The sequence below is a fragment of the Argiope bruennichi genome, chromosome 2, assembly GCF_947563725.1.
Source record: "Argiope bruennichi chromosome 2, qqArgBrue1.1, whole genome shotgun sequence".
NCBI classification, from domain to species: Eukaryota; Metazoa; Arthropoda; class Arachnida; order Araneae; family Araneidae; genus Argiope; species Argiope bruennichi.
Window position 1 is genome coordinate 121,760,673 of NC_079152.1, and position 21,612 is coordinate 121,782,284.

The window sequence follows — 21,612 nt, forward strand, 5'->3', positions numbered from 1 at the left end:
TATCGTACAGGTATAACTGTACAATAAACATGTGCATTTATTTACTTTATTTGTCCGTAGTTCACGAATAAAGTAAATATTGGTCCATTCACGAAAAAACACGTATTGATTGACATTTCTAAATTAATGCTATTAATATGATGGATGAACAACTGGGATGTTGAAGGTGCATAGAAATTACTACAAGATTAAAATTTAATTTAGTAGTTATAGTAACCTTATAAAATTCATAAGCATAATCAGTCGACTAACTCTCTAAACTATAGTAATATTGAGTGGTTTAACATGTTTACTGTACAGGTGTTAGGTGAGAAAAAAGTGGTAGCTATATATCGAAAATGGTACCAAACAATATTATTTACTGTGAAAATGGCTTCATTATTGATGTTATATTATTTAAATGATAATTATATTTGAGGTAAAAGCAAATAGCTACTTTTTGAGATAGTAAAGCCATCTATATCTTCACTTTTTCATTGCTGCCTTTGAGTTTTTATTGCATCCATTTAATAAAATTGTATGATATTTGCAAGTAATATAGAGATCATTAACCTATTGTGTTGGAATGAAGATCGTTATGATCCGTGCAGTGGAAGCAAGAGGACCCATGATTTCGGGAATATGTCTTTAAGGATCATATTTCACACAAAACACGGAGACAAGACAAGGCATTCATTCGCGCATACATTAACAGAACAGCATTTTATCTCATCATTTAAAATCGCAATGCATTATGGGATGCGTTCCTAATCAGGCATCGCCATCTATTATCTAAAAAAGAAGACAGAGTAATAGAACTGCTACAAATAAATATCTTTTATAACGTATAAATATCACAGAAAATAGTTCCTGATTTTAAATATTTTTTAATTTTTCAAATGAAGTGCGTTACACCTAAAGTTCTTTCCTCCTTTCATTCTTCTTGAATGCCTTTCGTTTGAATAAATTTCTCTGATTATTTAGAAACAAAAAATTCTTAAGTTTAAAAAATTCCCATTAAAAAATTAAATGATTTCTACTTATGATAATAAAATCAGAAATTTTTCTGTAAACCGTATCTCTTGAAATAATGTCGAGAAAAATTGTTGTTCAATGCCAAACGTCTATATTTTGCCAAACATCTATGTCTGGATATCTGTAAAAGTCTGTCTGTATTTACTGTAGCGGCATCAGTGAATAATTATATTGTTTGTTTTTGTAATTTAAAGAAACCTGTAAATTACCATTTTTACGTTAATTTACATAAACAGTCCATTAAAAAGATATATTAGTAGTTCGAAGGGCTTATAGTACCTTTTCCGAGTTTAAGAGAAATAATGATGAACTTTCATAAGGCAGCGGATTAATGTTCGTTGTTCGTTGCAGATTCTATTATAGAGATGGAGTGAATTATTTTGCGATTCAGTAGCTAGAGGTTGTAGCATAATCATAACTATGCAATTTACTCCCTGTATAACTAATATTATCAATACCAGACACTGGTTTCTAAATTTTATTTGAGCAGAATTGAAATTCTTTGTGAATAAAATTGATATTGCTAGAAAGAACATACCTAGGAACAAAATTAAGTTCCTATCTCTCTGTTTTTATCTTGTGATGTCAGAAATTCAAAATTATTCCTAAAATCGTCTAGTATTATGACAGTGGTACTTGCATTAATTTTAAAATGTAATAATTTGGCTTTTTTGACTATAATTTCAAATGGAATTGGATGTAACTTTTTTTTTCTCACTTCATGCTACATTTCATGGGTAAAGAAGAAGAAGCGAAAACGTCATTCTAAAGATAGATTTCTGCCATTAATTTTTTTTAACCGTATAGCTCAGAATTCTGATTTGAATTATTGTATTGATAATTGTAGGATGTCTTCTGAATAAATATCGAAGTTTCTTGTATCATTTATAAAATTTTTGATATTCATCATTTCACACAAGTTTATTTTAATTCTTATTTGCAATGTTTATATTGGAAGAAAAATAAAATTTTACGTTCGAATTTTTTTCGATAATTGCAATATTTTCTCTTCTTTTACGATAAAGTAAAAACTTGTTTTGTATGTCTGATTTATTGAAAATCAAATGAAATTAACCAACAGAATATCTTGAGTAATTTCGTTGAGTTACGAGTTCGTATATAGACAAGTTAATTCCATCTCATATCTATTCAAATAAAATGTTGGATTCTTAATAGGTCTTTCTAACAATAACATGCTATTTGTAAAGAAATATCGTGAACAGTCTCCATTATTCGTAACGAAATAATGCAAATAGAATGAGCAGATTGTTAAAAAAACGTTGAAGGAAGAATTGGAAAAAATTCCATTCATTCCGTTACTCTATTCTTATTTTTTTATTGTTGAATAGAACGTGAAACTATATAAATGTAAGCAGTGAATGAAATGTCAATATTTGATGAAATTAATTAGATAAAAACAAAAGCGAGAGATCTCTTTTAAAATCAGATAAGCTATGTCCGTTCAAAAGGACTTTAGAAGAGAATGTGGGCGTAATCTTCTTTGTGAAGATTATAAAGTATTCATTCATTGAGATTACATAGTTTATCCTTTCCATTTTATAATTTATTTTTTTATTATTTAGCTTAACTGCACTTATATCTTAATCAACTTGTTGATCATTTATTTTACTAACTTTGTGAAAATGTGTTTTCGTTTATTTTTTCATTCGTATAGTAAAAAAAACAATAATTAAATAATAAAATTCTAACAAAATTAAACATAATTATAGATTTTCTTACATACATATAAAAGTATTTAAGTATTATGATAGTTTATAAAGAAATAATAAATTCAGAGCAAATGTAGCGTTAAAAATAATTATTTTTCAGGACCAGTCAGATGTAATATAATGTCAGTTAAAGAATAATTAATACATATTATAAAAATGTAATTATTTATATTTTTATTAACGAATTTAATAAATCTGTATGTAGACAGAATTTAGTCTAATATTTCATAATTTAAAAATTTTATTTCTTATAAATTTATTTCTTTGATAACTATACTATTTATTACAATTTTAATTGGCTTATCGTGACTTCTCCTTTAGTCCATAAGTCCTAGGTAACTATCAAGTCCGTTTAATCGAAAATCTGCTACTGGCTCCATACTCTTTTGGAATTAATTTCTTTTGTTGGGATTATATAAAAAGACTAAGTATGTGACATTGAAACCTTGGAATTAAGGATAGTAAATAGTGTGCGTAATGTTGCAAAATAAAGATGGACACTTGGAAAGAATTAGGAGACCACCTTGGCATTTTTTGAACTAAAAAAAGGAATGCATTGAAATTTACTGAAATAATTGATCTTATTACAAACTCAATTATCAAGTTCATAGTTTGCAAATGTAAATGTATATAAAGATGTTGGTTTGAGCGCAACATATTCTTGTAATTAAGAAAAATCATTGTGCTTTTTTCGTTCAATGCATTATTAAAACGCACTTTGTCATTATATTCATTGCATATATTCATATCATAAAATATAAACACATTAATACTAAAAAATGATAGCAATCGTACAACTCTTACATTAAAAGACTTAAAGAATATAATTACACCTCTATTATCTCTATTTTTTATGTACTTGAAATATAAAATTTGTAAACGAAATACGAAAGCTACAAAAAATTTATATTTCATACTTTATAATTAATTAAAATTTGAGTCAATCCCATGTTGGAATTTTTAAATTTCCTTTTCGGAATAAGATGGAGAAAGAAAAATAACTGCCATACAAATAATTGCAATATCTTGCCAAATATGCGCTTTTATTCCACAATCTTTTAACCTAACTATTGTCTGCACTTTGTTACTGGAATTCCACGGTTCATAGAGACATCCTTTTCGGAAATACCTTTCTAAATCCTGTCTTAGGTGTAAATACCGCATCAAATATTACAGGCATCTTAGACTCGTAGACATAACCATCGCCATTTTTATTTTATTTTTTTCATCCTCTTCTTACCGTCCCACATACTTCCACAAGCGCGAACAATATAAGTGGATAAATAAAAGCATGATTCTCGAATGCAGATAGAATTCAAATATTTGTTCAGTCTGTCAGTCAGTCCCGTAAACAACAGTAGCGAGGCCTCCAAGTTAACGGTTGAATATTAAAGAGAAGGCAAAACGAAAAAAAAAAAAAAAAAGTAACAGACGCGAGTCTAGCTATTATCAGGAATAGGCAGCAGCGAAACTCGTTTTTCCGAACGACCGCTGTTTACGAAAACCGTTCCGACCTACATCTAATTTAAATATTCGGAAACGACAACACCATCGACCTCTTTCGTTCATCATTAAGGGAAGAGAAACAGGTTCCTTTCCTCCCCTCCTCCCGGCCGGCAACACGAACAAATGTTTTTAAAAACAAAATTTTCGGTATTTCCCACTGAATAATGTATAAACTACATTTCAATTAAATAAAATGAGTATATTCTATTTTTATATAGTAGAAAAGGCCAAGGGGAAATTTTCATTCATTGTATTCTTGCAGACGTAGAATTTGATAAGAAATGTAAAATATTTATCATAATGAATATCTCGGCTACTCAATTATAGAATCGCTATTTGTGGTAAGAGGTTTTTTCAAACAAAATTTAATTGGAAATATGTAAAGAAATATCTTATCAAAATTCGATAAATAATTGAAAGAAAGAGCAACTCATCTATGAAAAAAATTTACCGAATAAGAATGGATTCTGTTTCTTGTAACAAATATCTAATTCTGTTAAATTGTTTCTTTTTAATTTAAGAGAGAACAAAAAAAACAAAAACAGATTCTAATAAAGTATGGTGATGATAATAATAATAATAAAAATTGACAATGAGATTTTGACGCATCCCCGTGTTTCAGGCTTCTCTAGGTGATATTTTTTTTTTCATTCTCTGTTTTTTTTACTTTCTTATATACGAAGTATGAAGAAAATATAGTAATCGTCAAAAAATTCGAACTCAAGATTCTGACGCATCTCCATGTTTTAGACCTGCTTGAGTTCGTAAAACACATTTTTGGAAAATGTCTGAAACACGCTTCGAACTTGATGGGTGAAATTTATATACAAGTTTCAAACCAAACTTGTAGATTTCCATCAAATTTTGAGCCCAATCCGTTTAGAAAAAGTCTGTCCGGCTGCACAAATATAAGTTATCATGATAACTATAAAACGAAAGGAGCTAGATAGATAAAATTCGGTACACAGATTTAACATCTTTAGTAAAGACGCCTATCAAATTTTGAGAGCTATCAAACAAAGAGTTGACCGTCTGTCGATCTGTCCTTTCAGAAACATGTAAACGTGATAACTCGAAAACGGAATGACTTAAACATCAAATTTGGCACGGTATTTTTGTGACTTTAAATGCAATTGAATATCAAATTTTTATTTCAATATATTAGGAAGAACGTGTCTGAAAAGAAATTCAATTTTAGGATAATTTTGACCGCATTCCAGGAATAAATCGCCAAGCTTAATAAATTCACTCCAAAAATTAATATTTCGTTACTGTTATTCGCCAATGATATGCAAAGCGTTCACTAGAATAGCATCTTTATTAGAGATTATGCTAGAAAATTTTTGGGCAGACCACTACCGTTAGTTTTATTGCCAAACGCAATACTTATAATATAATAATAATATGCATAGAAGGATTGAGAAAATAAAAAGAATCAAGAAACAAGTAAATTTGTTATATGTATAAATAAATGCTTTATGTAATTGGATAAGGTCACGTGAAGGAGAATGGCAAATTGATAAAAAAAATGAATCAGAGTAACAAAAAAGTTCAACATTATTAAGATTTTCTTTTCTGCTTCTTCTTATTTCATAGCAGATGATTGTTCCAAATTCTTTAAAGGCGGGAAATTCTTTCTTTACCATTTTGTTTCAATTCTCATTTTTCTTTTTAATTTTGATGTCCGAAACACAAAAATAGCATGAGCAAGCAGCACGAATGAAATTTAGTACACGATTTTTTTTCTCTAAAATGCTTATCTGCAATTGTTTCACGATCTACATCATTTTGAAATATTGCTTGGGTACAAAAACTATAAAATACAAGAACATCAGGATTATTTATTTAAATGATCGACAAAAATCGTTCAAAATTCTTTTACGGGCTGAATGTTTGTTGGCACACCTTTCGTGTGCATATAAATGCGATCATTTAACCCTTTAATTGTGTAATTTTCTCTGTCTTCAAATAGGGGTTGCTATGGTCTCGTGAAATTTCTTGACTGTAGGGCCGAAGGATCTAGATTCGAAACGCGGTTCTGTTGAATATCCATTATATCTATGTGCCTGGAGCATACTAAATTTAATGTCGTGGGCCAAACAAACCTTCTCCCATTGACGAGATGTTGAGGCCTTAAGAGGAAAGGGAGGATGGTACCAGTTCAGGTTCATCATATGATTGCAGTTCAGAATTACGAGTTCCATCCCAAAACAGCCACCATGCTGCTTTGAAAATCGAAGTTCAATAAAACCAGCAGGAATGGTCTCCCCAAAACCTTCTCGCATACCCTCTAATAAACTTATCATGCCAGAGAACGCCTTATATAGCATTGGCGTACAATAGTTACGAAATATTAAATTTTGACGTGAATTTTGCATTTTTACTGAATCTATTGTGTCCTCTTTGGCGAGTGTTTTGGTGGTTAATCCCTGGCGTTCGGTTAATAGTATATGAAAATCAAATTTGTGTTTTAGACACATTTTTCTCAACCGATTGAAACAAACATTTGACGCAAAATTGCACTTATAGTCACAAAACCTCACACCAGATATGACATATTTAAGTCGTTGCGTTTTTGAATGATCGCGTTTAAATGTTTCTGAAAGTACAGACCGACAAACAGTCGATCCCTTGCTGGATTTATCTCAAACTCCAACAGGTGTCAGCAGTTAAATCTGAGTGCCGAATTTTATTTATCTAACTCTCTTCGTTTTGTTATTATCACGTTAACTTACATTCGAACAGCCGGCCAGACTCATTTCCTCAGAACATATTTTACTCAAAATTTGTTAGAAATCTGAAAATTTTGTGTAAAGACCGTTTACCAAATTTCAACCGTTTAGCTCAAAGTGTTTTTGAGTTATGTTTGTCACAGACAGGCAGACGGACATTTTCTAAAAATGCGTTTTTCTAACTCAGGGAGGACTGAAACGTAGAGATTCGTAAAAATTTCGACTTCGAATTGTTTGACGGTCTATACTACATATCCGAGAAAGTTAAAAAAAATATTTATTATCTAATAAGATGGCAGTTTTTGTTTTGAGAATATGTTTCTGCATTGCTTCACCCCAAAATCCACAGAGTATTTGAAATGTTTAAGGAACAAAGCTGTTTTTGTTTCGAGTTATACTGTCTATGAATTGCTTAGTTTTATAGAAGCTTTAAAATGATATAATTTAATGCGTTAATGGTGCTCAAATATCAGTATTAAGATTTAAAAGTACATCCAGGTGGATAATTTAAATTTAGCCTATGGTATTATCATTGTAACTGTAGTTTTGTATCAAATTTCATATTGAATAATTGAACAAAAAACGCAATGCCTCAAAATTCATTCTCATTGTTCAACGAATCTGAATCTGAAACTTCTCATTTTATAGGAAAGAAGAAGATTCTTCGATTAAGATAATATACCAGCAGAATTATTACATCATCATAGTTAGTGCCCAACCGAAACTGGTAGTGTAATATTGCGAACAGGTGCTTTATTTCAGCTATTAAATTTATAAAAACAAAAGATATTTCATAAATTTTGATTCAAGATTAATTAATTGATATGTTTAAAAATGTTTTTACTTATTTACTTTTTTATGTATTGTATTTTTAAACACTTTTTTCAGTTTTTTCACTAATCGCAATATTTTTTATAAATAAAAAAAAAATAAAAAAATCTGAAACTATACGGAGGGGTAAGTTGTAACATATTAGAAATTGCGAGATTTATGTTCACTTATGTTTGATTCGTGAAGTTAGATTTTCTGCTTTTAATGCTAGCACGCGTTATGAAGAATACGGCCTCCCTCAGAGGATTCGCATCCTCCCCCCCCCCTCCAAAAAGAATCGAGCAGAGGCCCATTTATTAAAAAATAAAACTTTCCTGAATCACCCAACTGGATAAAGAAGCAGGGAAAACGAATATAATTACATAATTAATAAGAAATGAAAACAAGAAGATAGGATAAGAAGAAGAGAAAGATCTAGAAAAACAAAATCCAAAAGAGAAAACAAGTGTAAAAAGAGTGAAGTAGAGGATTTAGAACGTGTATACAGATTCTGAAAATAAAGAAGCAATGACAGGATAATTTTGAGAAGACCACATAAATCTGAAAAGTGACTAGATGATGAGGACTTGGACTGGTGCTCCCTCTCCTTCACGCCAGCGGTAGAAGATGTTCAGACTCCACATATAACATAAAAGAAGCTGCTTAGAAGGTGATTTTTTGACGAATTTAGGTCTCTAACCAGGAACACTCTGGCTCCGAAGCCTAGACATTACAAACAAGCTGCCACGGCCAACAATTCTGAAGAAAATGGGCATTGCTTAATTTGCAGAATGTGGGTACAAAATGTGTGAGATGTGAAGCAATCTATCGTGTGCTTGCATTAATTGCGATTCTTATGCAGACTAATTTTTATGCTGATTGGTTAGATAATTTTATCTTTATAGTTCTTTAAACCACCTGATATCCTTTATTATCAGAATGTCAAGCGACAATAATTGCCAATACCTTATGTGCTTTAATCAATTAAAGTAAAGAGAAAATATTTTTATTCTTATTGCTGCAACTTGCCCCTCGCCTGTTACAACTTGCCCGGGGAAGTTATAACAGTTACGAACATTTGTAAGAATATTTGTGGCACTAAAATCTCCAAAATTGCTGAATGTTTTTTATACATACTATGAATGAATTATTAAACTATCAATGAAAGAAGTTACAATGAAGGAAATTCAAGCACATTTAAAATTGTAATGATTTTTGAAAAAAATATTTATAACTAACCTCGGTTTCGTCTAATTATTCCTTTATTTGAGCTCAGGTAGACGAGCAATAAATTTCCTGTAAATGGAATTCGTCCAAAATTGATAGAAATTTACAAATTTGGTGTAAAATCTAAATTCTAAATTTCATCTAGGTCAACGCTTTTTTAAGTTATAGTGTTCACATACACAGAGATTTAATTCCACTAATGTGGTTTTCGGGCTCAAAAATGTCAAAAAGGGGAAAATTCGGCAGAATCTCTTCTTTCCAATTTCCGTGGTGAAGGTATGATTTGCTATTTATGCAAGTTTCATGTCAAAGTTCATTTGATTGATGCATTTTTAAGCAATTGCACTCATGTACATTTTAATAAGTAACTCGACAGATAGTCCACTCTTTGACGCATGATGATTCTAAACAGACGATAAAATTAAAAATTTGATAGAATTTCAAACAAATAATTCATTTCTATTCGCGTATCACACAGACGAACATTATTACAAAAATAATTTGTCACGTGGACAAACAGATACACTTGTGTACTCCTTGGCGAATAGGTTCAAATCGTAGATATTCATAGAAATCTCCAAATCGTTTTTTTTAACGAAGACATAATTTTCTCTTCCTGTACACTTCCTTTATGAGAGTGCAAAAAATATCTGCCCAATAACCTCATTTAATTACCTTAATTTAAAAAAATGAAAACACATATTATTACGGTGGCATAGGAACTCAATTAAAATGTGTGTAAAAGACAAAAACGGAGAAATGCTTAATGATACAGCTATAATTTTTTTTTAAAAAAAATGAATTACTTCAGTCAAATACTTTCTAATCTTAAATGCTGCAATTTAAATCACAGTTTTTTTCTGTTTATTTCATGTGCAAACGCAAACGTTACTCCAAATCCAATGCTCAAAATTTATTTTGCTTAGAGAATAATTCATACATATTATTCTTCCCTTATTCAATCCTCACGGTGTTTTCGCAACATTATAAAAACATTTTACGTGCTTGCACCACATTAAACATTTTTATGTGAATCACTTCAGCAAAATTTTCTTATCAAAACTGATTTAACAGCATATTATGAGCTATTTCGACTTAAGGAAAAGACATTTGTTGCCATTTAAAAATTTTCGATAGATATTTCTAATATAAAAATGTTTTTGGAATCTCTGCCAGTAACTGCCGAATATTTAATTATATTAAAACACTAAATGTTTTAACCAAAATATAAAATGTAACAAAAATAGTTAGTTGTGTTATTATTTCTTATCAAATATTTTATTCTTTCAATATTCCAGTTGAACGAAGTAATAGCGGCATGATGAGTATGAAATCACACACACACACAAAAAAAAAAGATCCGGCCACCGCATTCAATGATTGAGATAAAGATTGGATGAAAAAATTAACATTATCATTGTATCAGACATTTTTTTTCTGTTGGTTAAAATATAAAAAAAAAATATGTAAAAGTGCTGATTTTATTAGAGCAGTAGTAAATTTAAATAAAGCATGTTTTGAAGTAACTATAAGTAACTTCCTCAGATGTTATCTAACGTTACCTTCATGATTTGTATCGGATCTCATAGAATTCTTTCCAACTTTCTTAAGTTTGAAGTCATTTAGTTCAAATAAACTATCTAAAATTCATTCTAGATTATTTCAAAGGGAGATTTTTTTAATAATAATGTTTACGACTATTTTTAGTTCCACGCATGTGAAGTATAGAGAAGAATTACAATCATCAAAATATTTGAATTCAAGATTCTGAGGAATCTCCACATTTTATACATTTCTGAATTCGAAAAATACCTTGTTGGCATTAGGCCTTTTTGTCCGATGATGATGAAATTTATTTTAGGAACATTTATTTAGGATGAAGACAGATGAAATTTATTTTAGGAACTTTCGGCCAAATTTGTAAATTGCTGTCAAATTTTAAACGAAAGCCTTCTAAAGAAAGTCTGGCTTTTCAAATACAAATACAGATAAAACTTAGTGTACTGATTAGCATCTAAAATGTATATTTTTATTAAACTTTGAACTAAATCTGTCAAAGGTTTGCCCGTCTGTACTTTCACGCAATAATTCCTAAAAGCAAAAACTAAATGAATGAAATTCAGTATGTGATTGCGTGACTACAACTATAGCTCCGTGTCCATATGTGATAATAATTGGGAAAACAAAAAACTCCAAAATACATATTCTCGTGATAGATTCGTAAAAATGCTAGATTCACACCAAAAATTTATATTTTGTTATTAAAATATAAATTTTTTATATATAAGGTTATTATTTATTATTATTATATCTTGTAAGGTATTTGTGGCCTTACCTGAAGTCCCCAATTTTACGCGGACAGAGAAGGGTAATGCTTTTATTGGAGAGTACGTGAGAGAATTTTGAGGTGACCCCATGCTGGTTTATTAAAATATTTATATATTGTATTGCAATGAAAACGTGCAGGAAATAAAATGCGTCAATTATCGTCCTAAAGCATTAGAGTAAAATTTCAGGAACTAAAATTGAAATGTATTGCTGCAAAATGTATTGAAAAGTTGGAAATAGAATATCTATACTTATATATAAAGCTCAATGTGTGTGTGTTGGCGCTCCACAGAAAAGACCATTTGACCTGCAGCTACCAAATTTGGTACGTGTATACCTTGGAGGTCGGAAATGTGCGCCTGGGGTAGCTTTTATTGAAATTTTAATTATTAATTAAAAGCTAACTTTCCCGCCAAAAAAATCTTCCATTTTCCCCACCGCCAAATGAGTAAGGCTTCAGATTTTTTTTCTCCCAACAGCAATGAGGCTAGGGTTAACATTTTTCAGCCGATTATTTCAAACGATTCTGTTTATTTTCTTAATGTTTTTTGCATTTAAAATTAAACATTGTTAATGAATCGATCTTTCAGATTCATTCTGAAGTACTTTTGAATTAAAACAAAACAGATTAAAGGAAATTAAAAATTTCTAATCTACATAGCGTTACCCCAACTGGCGTAGAAAAATTCACACATTTGCGTTACCGTAACTGGAGTTGAAAATTCACGCATGCGCATTGTATTCTGATTGTTTACATTTCAACGGACGCGGACTTGATTTAAATTATTTTTAGGTTAGTAGTATGCTTTTGTAATTAAATTGTATTTATATTAGTTTAAGTTCATCGTTTTTTAAGTAATTTTTTAAACCTGTTTTCGACCGATTATTTTAAACGATTCTGTTTATTTTCTTAATGTTTGATGCATTTAAAATTAAACATTGTTAATAAATCGACCTGTTCATGATGAATCTGAGAAAATTTTGTTGACAAATTCTTGAGATGTAACATAAATTAAGAAAGATATTCTTTAGTGCCCATTAGGTTTAAATGCTCAGTGACTCTGTTTTCAGTAATCATATTACAAAAAAAAAAAAAATGCTTTGTTTCAGTAAAAAATATTATTATATTAATTGCAGATTAATCCTTTCCACTTTAATTTAAAGCATAAATTCTACGGGAGCTAACAGAAAATTGGATAGATACAGATTACGTTATGACTGAAGGCCTTTATAATAAATATTCTGAGTGAATTGAAATTTGAAGCTTTAAAATATTTTAATGAAGAAGCTATTAAAGTAGGAATTACATAAAATAGTTAATTATTAAAATTTTAACGAGCATTAAGATTGGCGAACCGGCTGGTCGCCAAAGGCGGCTAGTATGGAATAAAAAAGTTTTTAATATATGAAAATAAGATTTTAAATATGAAAAAAAAACATATATTTTTTAATTTCTGACTTTTTACGCAAATTACAATTAAATATTCACTTTTCAGTGTTCCATATCAAATTTGGGTTTCAATCGATGGGGAAATAAGCGTTAAAATACATATTCGCATGACAGATTTTATAAAAATGCTAGATTCATGCCAAAGATCTATATTTCGTAATTATTTGTCATCATTACCATGTAAGGTATTCGTGGCCTTACCGATCCACAATGTTATACAAAGGGATAAGACTTTTTATCATGTGAGTACATGATGTTGTTTTGGTTAGGGGGTTTTGAAGCTCGAAATCATGTAAGCAATGAATATTTTGAAGCTCGAAATCGCAGAGGCAATGAATAAAACATAAATGGCAAGTTTCATCATCATCTGTTAATCGCATATATGTTTTTTACCTGCTCTTAACAGTATTGCATTATTATTATGTATGCTTCTTTGAAAGCAGATGCGTTTTTAAAAGGTTGACCTGCTTTTACCAATATTGCTTTATTATTACGTATGCTTCTTTGACAGCAGATGCGTTTTTACGAGGCTGACGTAGAACTGTGACATCATAGCCTATTATTTCATCTCAAAATCGATCGAGCTCCAAAACTTTGTTTGCCAGCTAGAAACATGGAAAATAAAAGTTTTTAAAAATTATATATATATATATATATATATATATATATATATATATATATATATATATATATAGAGAGAGAGAGAGAGAGAGAGAGAGAGAGAGAGAGAGAGAGAGATGGAAGGACCGATAGAGAAGTCTCGTGATTGTTTCAAGCCGGTTTAAATTGGTTAATGACTTATATTAATTGAGACACATGATAACTTGAAATTTGAGATTATAGATTTCATTATAATTTTCTCCAGTTTTTTTTTTTTTTTTTTTCATCATAGAATAGTTCCGAACTTGGAATCTAGGTAATCCCTGCCAGGTAAAATTTTTACTGGAGAACATGCAAGAAAATTTCGGGAGATTATTCCCCCTGCTTCAAAAAGTAATTATTGATTATTTAATACATTATTATGGATGTATCATGGTATGGAGGCTAATTTTAGTGCACTTAGAAAAGACAGCATAGAAAATAAATGAATACTTTCTAAGTACAGACACAAAACAATAATAGAACGTAAATGCACTGAATGTAGAAACATACGGATATGCATGATATCGGATTTTATACAAGATTTAACCTAAATATGTAATTCTTTGCCACTTCTCTAGAAAATACTGTATTGAATAAATTCTACGTATGCTCATTTTTTATGCGCAGTGTCATATTTAGAACTTATTAGATGGACGCACTCTCAGTTAAATAATTCGTCTCTGGACGTTTCCTCCAGGTACAGAGAAGGTAAGCTAGTAGTAAGTCTTGATATTAGTACCGGATGTTTCTTAATTCGAGAGCCGATTCCACTAAAGATTCGTCATGTATATATGCCTTGTGCACATGAAATCTGACACTGTGGACCAGATATCATTGCGTTGGTGTGGTGCTGAAAATTAGAGAGGGAGTGTCAGCTCAGGTGTCACCCCCTCTCCGATGCGGATAAAAATTACGAAATCTGTCCCCAAATAGCATCCGTGTTGCTTCCAAACAGGACGTTTATATAATTAAATCAAACCATACCCTAACGTTACCTCATAGCAGGAGAAATCAAATTTTACTATTTTCGATATTGACTGCCTGAAGAGTTCCGGCGTTATCGAGAATACTAATCACCTTGCTGAAGATATTGTTGTAATCAAATTAATTAATCTAATATTAATTATACTGTATACAACAACAGTACCCTCAGTCTTTTATATATATATATATATATATATATATATATATATATATATATATATATATATATATATATAAAATCTCCACAATCAACTCTAGATTCGGCAATGGGATTTATAAACATTAGCAAGATTCCTTAACGTTACGTCATATTCATTTGACAAAGAGAATGAAGACAGAAAATTGATTGTGTCATTGAACGGATTATATCTGAAACTGATTGTTTCAATCACTGATTTAACAGAAAGCTATATTGGTAAACTTATTTTATCGAAAACTGATTGTATCAGATAACTGAGTTTGTAAAAAATTAACTATCCTACTGGACTGATTTTGTAAAAAGTGAACAATTTCAATCAGTTAATTTTATTAAAAAAAAATATCTGCCATAATTAACTGATTTTATCGATTAAGAACTATCTCAATAGATTTATTTCATAAAAAATGATTTTATAAGTATACTTATTTTATTAGAAAATAATTATCTCATCAATGCATAATTGCATTGATAACAATAATAATAATAATATATAAAAAGGAAAAAAAAATGAGAATGCTGCCTCTGTAGTTTTTGTAGAAAAAAACTGTTGGTTCAAAATGACAGAAAATTCATCCCGTGCAATTAAATGTCATCCTTATCAAATGACTACATCTAAACTTGAACATTGGATATTTATTTAAAATAAATCAGTTAATCTGGATATGACGATCCGTAAACTATCCCTTTTAAATATAAAGAAATAAATTTGGTACTCCAAAAGTATTCCTCAAAATATATATGACATTTAAATCAAAATAGAACAGTCATATTTATTTTGGAAGATGAATTTATGGAAAATCTTTTCATTTAATTTTCAACATCAAATCATTCCGTTGAAAAGATAGAGGAAAAATGAAACTCTAAACCTTCTTTTGATTGAATATTTCAAATAAAAAAGGAGAAGCAGAGAAAATGAGTTACAAAAAGAAAAAATAATTGCTTTTTAGGAATTTTTTTTTCATTATATTGCTGGAATTCTCCATTCAATACAAAATATGTAGAAAAAGTAATTTTCTTACAAAATGCTTTCTTTTTTAAAATATTGAAAGGAAACTAAAAACTATTTTCAGAAGAAAATTCTTTTGAATGGAGAAATGTTATTTCGATTTGCTCACAGAATTTTATTTAATGGCATCAGCAAAAGAGAAGAAACATGATAAAATTGTAAAAATATTAAAGCAACTGAAGACTTTCCCAGTAAGGTATTTAAAAATTACCGCCAATATAAGCCTTTCATAAGATAGATATTTTGTTAAAGAATATTTAATTCAGGGAACTTTATGTTGATTATTGTAGATTTTATTTCAATTTAGCACTTAGTTTATTTTGATTTATTTAAGTGATTACAATGAAAGCATCAATAATTTTTCAAATCTCGATCGCTATAGAAAATAATACAAGAAATAATAAAGATTTAAAGTTACAAAATTGCCGATTGAAATTAGAAAAATGTTATTTTATCTAAAATGCCGAAGAATTAAAAATAATTTTAAAAATTTTGCATAGGGAAGTTTCTCTGAAAATTTTAATGATGCCACCCTTGTTCAGTAGTTGTTTATAGAAAATAAAAAGTTCAGTCAATTTCAATCAAGTATGGTGAAAGCAGACTTTTTCCAAACAGGGTTAAAGAATCACTAAATAGAAAATGAGAATTTTTTTTTAATTTTGTATATTTCCCGGTGGCAATTTTCAACCAAAATTCGATAGAAACCTCAGTTTTTATTTACCGCATTCATACAGATTTTCCTTACCATTCTTGATAATTATAAATAAGATCTTCCTTTATTTTTGCTTTCTCGTATAGGAATATAGAGATAAAATATTGTAATAGTTACAAAATTCAAACTCGAAGTTTGGAACGAACCTCCATTTTTCAGAACACTTTGAGTCCTAAATACACATTTTTGGAATAACAATTGTGTGTCTAGCTGCCAACACTCTAGCTCAAAAATACTTTAAACTAGACGGATGAAATTTGGTATCTGAACTGTTAAAATCAAATTGTTAGATTTCCATCAAAATGTAAACAAAATACAATCAATGAGAGTCTGTCTGTCAGGCTATCCGAAAACAAATTAATTACAAAACGAAAAGAACTACATGTATGCAATTTGGTGCACAGATTTAAAATCTGAAGTACACATGCGTATCAATCTTTCAACCAAATTTATCGAAGAGTCAGTGTTCAGTCCTTCTGTACTTTCGAATCTATGCAAAAACAATATTCCTGAAAAAGAATAACCTAAATAAATAAAATTTGCTATATGGTCATATAACTGTATTTATAGTTTTATGTTAAATTCTGGTTTCAATCTGTCTGAATAAAGTGTCCAATACACATATTCGATTTTCTAGTGCCCGCGTATTAAACACAAGGCAACAATTCATCGCTGAAATAAAAAGAAATCGCCAAAGATTGCACACTAGATGAATGCCGCAGATCAACATTTCATAACACACGCAATTCATGGAATTAATATACAGGTACGGTTTTCTTTACTATATAATGGAGCACACAAGTCTCATGTGTGAGAGTCTGAAAATAAAAATCTGAGAATTCGTAACAATCAGATTTTACCCAAGATCCACAAGGATGCAGGAAGATAATGATAACACCTGCATTAAAGATAATGGTAACACCTGCATTAAAGACTATGCGAGAAAGTTTGGGGGAGAGCGTCCCCGTCGGATTGTATTTTTCAATAATTGTAATATTTTCGGCCAATTACTGCCAATTACCAATTTGAATTACTATGTGCATTATCAGAAATAAATGATACATTATCAGAAATAAATCGATATGTATATTATATATATTATCAGTAATAAATAAAAAAGCATCAGGGGTTAGTTGCCCGATGTGAAAGTTTGAAGATTGAGTGACTTTGATCTTAATGGTTGCTATTGTTCTTTAAAATTGTTCTTTTCTAGTACCGGGCCCATTCTTTATATTTCAAGTCCAAGTAAGCGATTCAGAATAAGACATTTTTAAGGGCACTAAATTAAGGACACCACATCTTGTGGATTGAGCTAATTGATACTACGAGAACCAACTTTCGGCTAGAATTTCCTTTTTAATCAATGGAATTTGTTTTACTATCATCCTGCATATCTAACTCATTATAGTAGTTGGAATTCGATTTGGTCACTCACTAACCCCGAAATCTCATATTATTTTATCACTTGCTTAAAGAGATAAACCCCACCATGCCTGGGTATCCGGGTTAGTTTGAATGACTGCCTTCAAACAGCATAAACTAAAAAACAAGGGTGAGATTGTAACGGTCATCACCGGCCACAGACTAACTCTTCCTATTAAAAGTGCCCTCATCTGAGAGGAGATAGCTGAGTTCAGTTCATTTGCTATATACATCAAGGAAGTATAAACTTTATTACTTATACAATTATTTCTTATTCATTAATCGTGGTGACTAGAGTGTATATGATTTTTTTATTATATGTAATCGCTTTTGTAATGGAATAAACCCGTCCATTGATATCCGGGGTAATTTGAATGACCGGCTCCGCGACAGCATAAGTTAAAAGAAATAAAAGTATGACTATAACGATCATCAGCGGCCACAATTATTGTTTGTCAATGAATTCTACAACCTTTGGCGCTTTTGCGCATGCGTTAAGATGGGTTTAATTCGTCAAAATTGGGTTGAGAGGAAAGATGAAACGAGCAGATGCTTACATTTAAGAATAAAGTTAACTCGGATTATTTGCAGACTGACTTAAAATAAAGCGGTCAGAAACGACACGATACTCACATACACGTGCAAAGAAAATTGAACAAAAAAAGTATCTAATAGGGCGAAAATAAAGGTCAAAGAAGGACGAAGAATTCCGAAATACGTTCATCCTTCCGCTTCTCACTCCTTAATGAGATAGAATCGTCAGAAAGTGGCTGTCTCAAGATATTGAAAAGAACAGTAGTTCTTCCTGTGAAAAGTACGTTTCGTCATCGGAGAAGAGATAGCTCAGTTCCACTCAATTGCTATATTCATAATAAAAATAAAAACTTTATTACTTATACAATGACTTCTTATTCACTAATCGGGCTGACACATGGTATGATATAACTATTTTTGTATAAAGAGCCAATCTTCAGTTATTGTAGCGGAGTTCTGGTGTCTGCTGTTACTAGTACTATTCATAAAGTTGAAACGGCCGGTGTGATGGCATAGGGTTAGCGCGTCTTCCCCGTGATCTGGGTGTCGTGGGTTCGAATCCCGGTTCGGGCGTGGTTGTTCTTCATCTGTTCTGTGAGATGTGTGAATGTGTCCTCCCCTGTAAAAAAGGGTTGCGCAAGCGAATGTAATACGTGAGTAGTTAAAACGTACTCTCGGCCCTAGTTGGCGCTACTAAAAAACAAGTGACGCTCCCTTGGCTTAAAATCGCTGACTTCGTCAGCAAACTTGTCCATGGAAAGTGCCATTAGAAACAACAACAAAAACTTGAAACTGTTCAAAACCAAGCTCTCTGTATTATTACGGGATCTGTAAGAACCACTTCTATTCTAGCAATGCAGTGCTTAACTCAAAACCCACCAATAAGAAACATAAATGAAAGAAATGCAGTCCTTTAAAAAAAGCTGATTCGCCTCCCCAACAATACTTTTGAGAGGGATTACGACATCAACACAGAGAGAAATCTCAAATCTCAAAAGGGGTTTATGCAATATACTTATTCTGCAGCCACTGATATGAATGTCCACCTCAACTTCTCTGTAGGCTTGTTTGTCCTTTGGGGTATGGAGAAATCTCGGTGTGTTTGAAGCTGGATATGCAGATTAATAAGAGTCATATGGGCGAACAACAGGTTCGTGCCTTTGCTCTATCTACCATTGAAAATAAATATCCTAGAGACACTTGGTTGCATGTCAACATAGATGGATCAATGCTTAACGATGAAGACGGAGCGGGAGTCGGTGTGGCTTGTGATCTTTTTTCATACTATGCACCAATAGGAGCTCATTCCACCCATTACGATGTCAAAATCGAGGCTATTTATATCGCATTAAAGCAACTAGCTATCCGCCCCTCGTCATTTTGCAGAGCGGTTATTTCGTCAGACTCCCTGTCTGCTCTTCAATCTCTTGCAAATAGACAATGCACAGATAATACCCGTATAAAGGAGTGCAGAGAACTCTCAACGTCAATGTCTGTTCCTTTCCAATGGATCCCAGCTCACTACGGGAATCCTGAGAACGAAGCTACCGACTTTTTCGCCAAAAAGGGGCCAAGAGTCGTCCAGAGACCTTTGAAAAGCCTTTCATTTCATTCAGTCAAACTCCTGATAAAAAGAAAATAAGCCTCCAGAATAAAGCAGAGAAAACTGTGTGACTCTGCAGGTAAACCATGGGCTTCACTGCTTGAGGATATACAGTTGATACCAGTTTGCAACTGTGACACTTTTCCGCCTTACTACAGGCCATGACTGTTTGCCGGCATACTTGCATTGGCCTGAGCTTTGTGACTCCCTTTTGTCCTCTGTGCAGACAGCATCACATTTTTTATGCTATTCATTTTGACTCGTGCTCTGCACTTGCGTTTTTAAACAGCAAAGTTTAGAAATATTAGAAGGCTAGAGATCTAATGGCGTCATAGCCAATTTTCTGGGCATTTGTAATAAATAAATAAATTTTTGTATAAAAACATACACAGACACTTTTGGAGCTCAATTTTGGTATAAAGATTTATGAACCAAATTCCATACTCCTGGATTGCTGTTGACTTATAGTGCTAACAAGAAGACAAGTATAAGTAAGAAATGCAGACAAGTATAAGTAAGAAATGCAGACAAGTATAAGTAAGAAACGCAGACAAGTATAAGTAAAAGAAAATTAATTTGAAGAATACTAAAGATTTGTCAAACTTTCAATTGTTAATTTTTGAAAATGACAGTATTTTTTTCATTATATGCTTCATAAATGAAGAAGAAAGAAACTAAAACGACAGATGCACCAACTATTTGAAGTCCTCAAGTAACGTTTAGCTTTTTCTTGGCACTATAAAAATCAGTTAAAAGCTGTGAGAATTTCTAATCAGGTACCTATTAATAATAAAAAAGGGACTTCCTCCTCATATCATTAAATATGAGTAAATAAAAGTTTCTTAAAACATAAATTTATTTAAAGAATTTTAGAAGTGTGTTCCACTACTGATTTAATATGCCAAATGTGAGAACCTAAATCTATTTTATTTATTTAAACTGACGTGGGAGCAAAATTTGTTTTGTCAAAATTGATTTCAGAAAGCTTGAAAAAAAAGGAAAAAGAAAAATTACCCTTAATAAATATTTTATAAGATTCAATAGCAACTAAAAGCCCTGAAGTCTTACGACTTCTAATTGGATACTGCTGGGCATTTTTCACAAGCAACGGCTAGACGGGTCCAATCAAATTTATTTTTATTTAACCCTTCTTATCCTGTTTACAGTCTTTAACCGAGTCACGTTCTCCGTCGTTGCTATAGCAACCAAAAAAAAATAAAGCTTATTTGTTAAAGCGCCGAAAATGTTTTAGATTTTCTTCAACTTGTTTGTTGATTTTTTTGTTGTTGTTGTTTTAATTCTGTCTGATGGAATAAGCTAATTATTCGGTGTATACAGCCGCTAAAAATTAGAAAATGTTTTTTTACCTTCTTTTTCAGTGTTTAGAGTTTTAATAAACAGAAATAGAACCAATTTAATGTATGACGTGTTTTTGAGAGTATATTTTGTTTTTGAATATGCGAATTGTTTATCTTTTTTTACTATTAAAAAGATTTTAAATATGTTCTTATTTTTTAAGTGTTGCAAAGGAAAACAAGATTGCCTTTTCAACGGACTTTTAAAAAATAAACGAAATGGAATTATTTATTTTTTTAAACAAAAGCCTTTAAAAAAATTAATATTTTAGAAAACGGAAATAAATTTATGTTAAAAAAATCTGAGCATCTGCAACACTTGCTAAAACTTCACTAATAAAAGTAAAGTATAAAGAAT

General features: G+C 30.9%; 2 protein-coding genes across 2 annotated transcripts in view; both read left to right on the forward strand.

Annotated features, from left to right (window-relative positions):
* The window catches only part of LOC129955476 (ribosome biogenesis protein SPATA5L1-like), a 335,554-nt gene that overhangs the window by 173,739 nt on the left and 140,203 nt on the right, over positions 1 to 21,612 (forward strand). The gene's annotated exons all lie outside the window — the stretch shown is intronic.
* On the forward strand, positions 19,411 to 19,938 carry LOC129962316 (uncharacterized). Its single transcript, XM_056076062.1, has one exon. It carries the CDS (start codon positions 19,411 to 19,413, stop codon positions 19,936 to 19,938), a length of 528 nt encoding a protein of 175 aa, XP_055932037.1.

Excerpts from the sequence above, each read along its gene's own strand:
- LOC129962316 (XM_056076062.1), top strand. The coding sequence starts at position 19,411 with ATGCAGATTAATAAGAGTCATATGGGCGAACAACAGGTTCGTGCCTTT.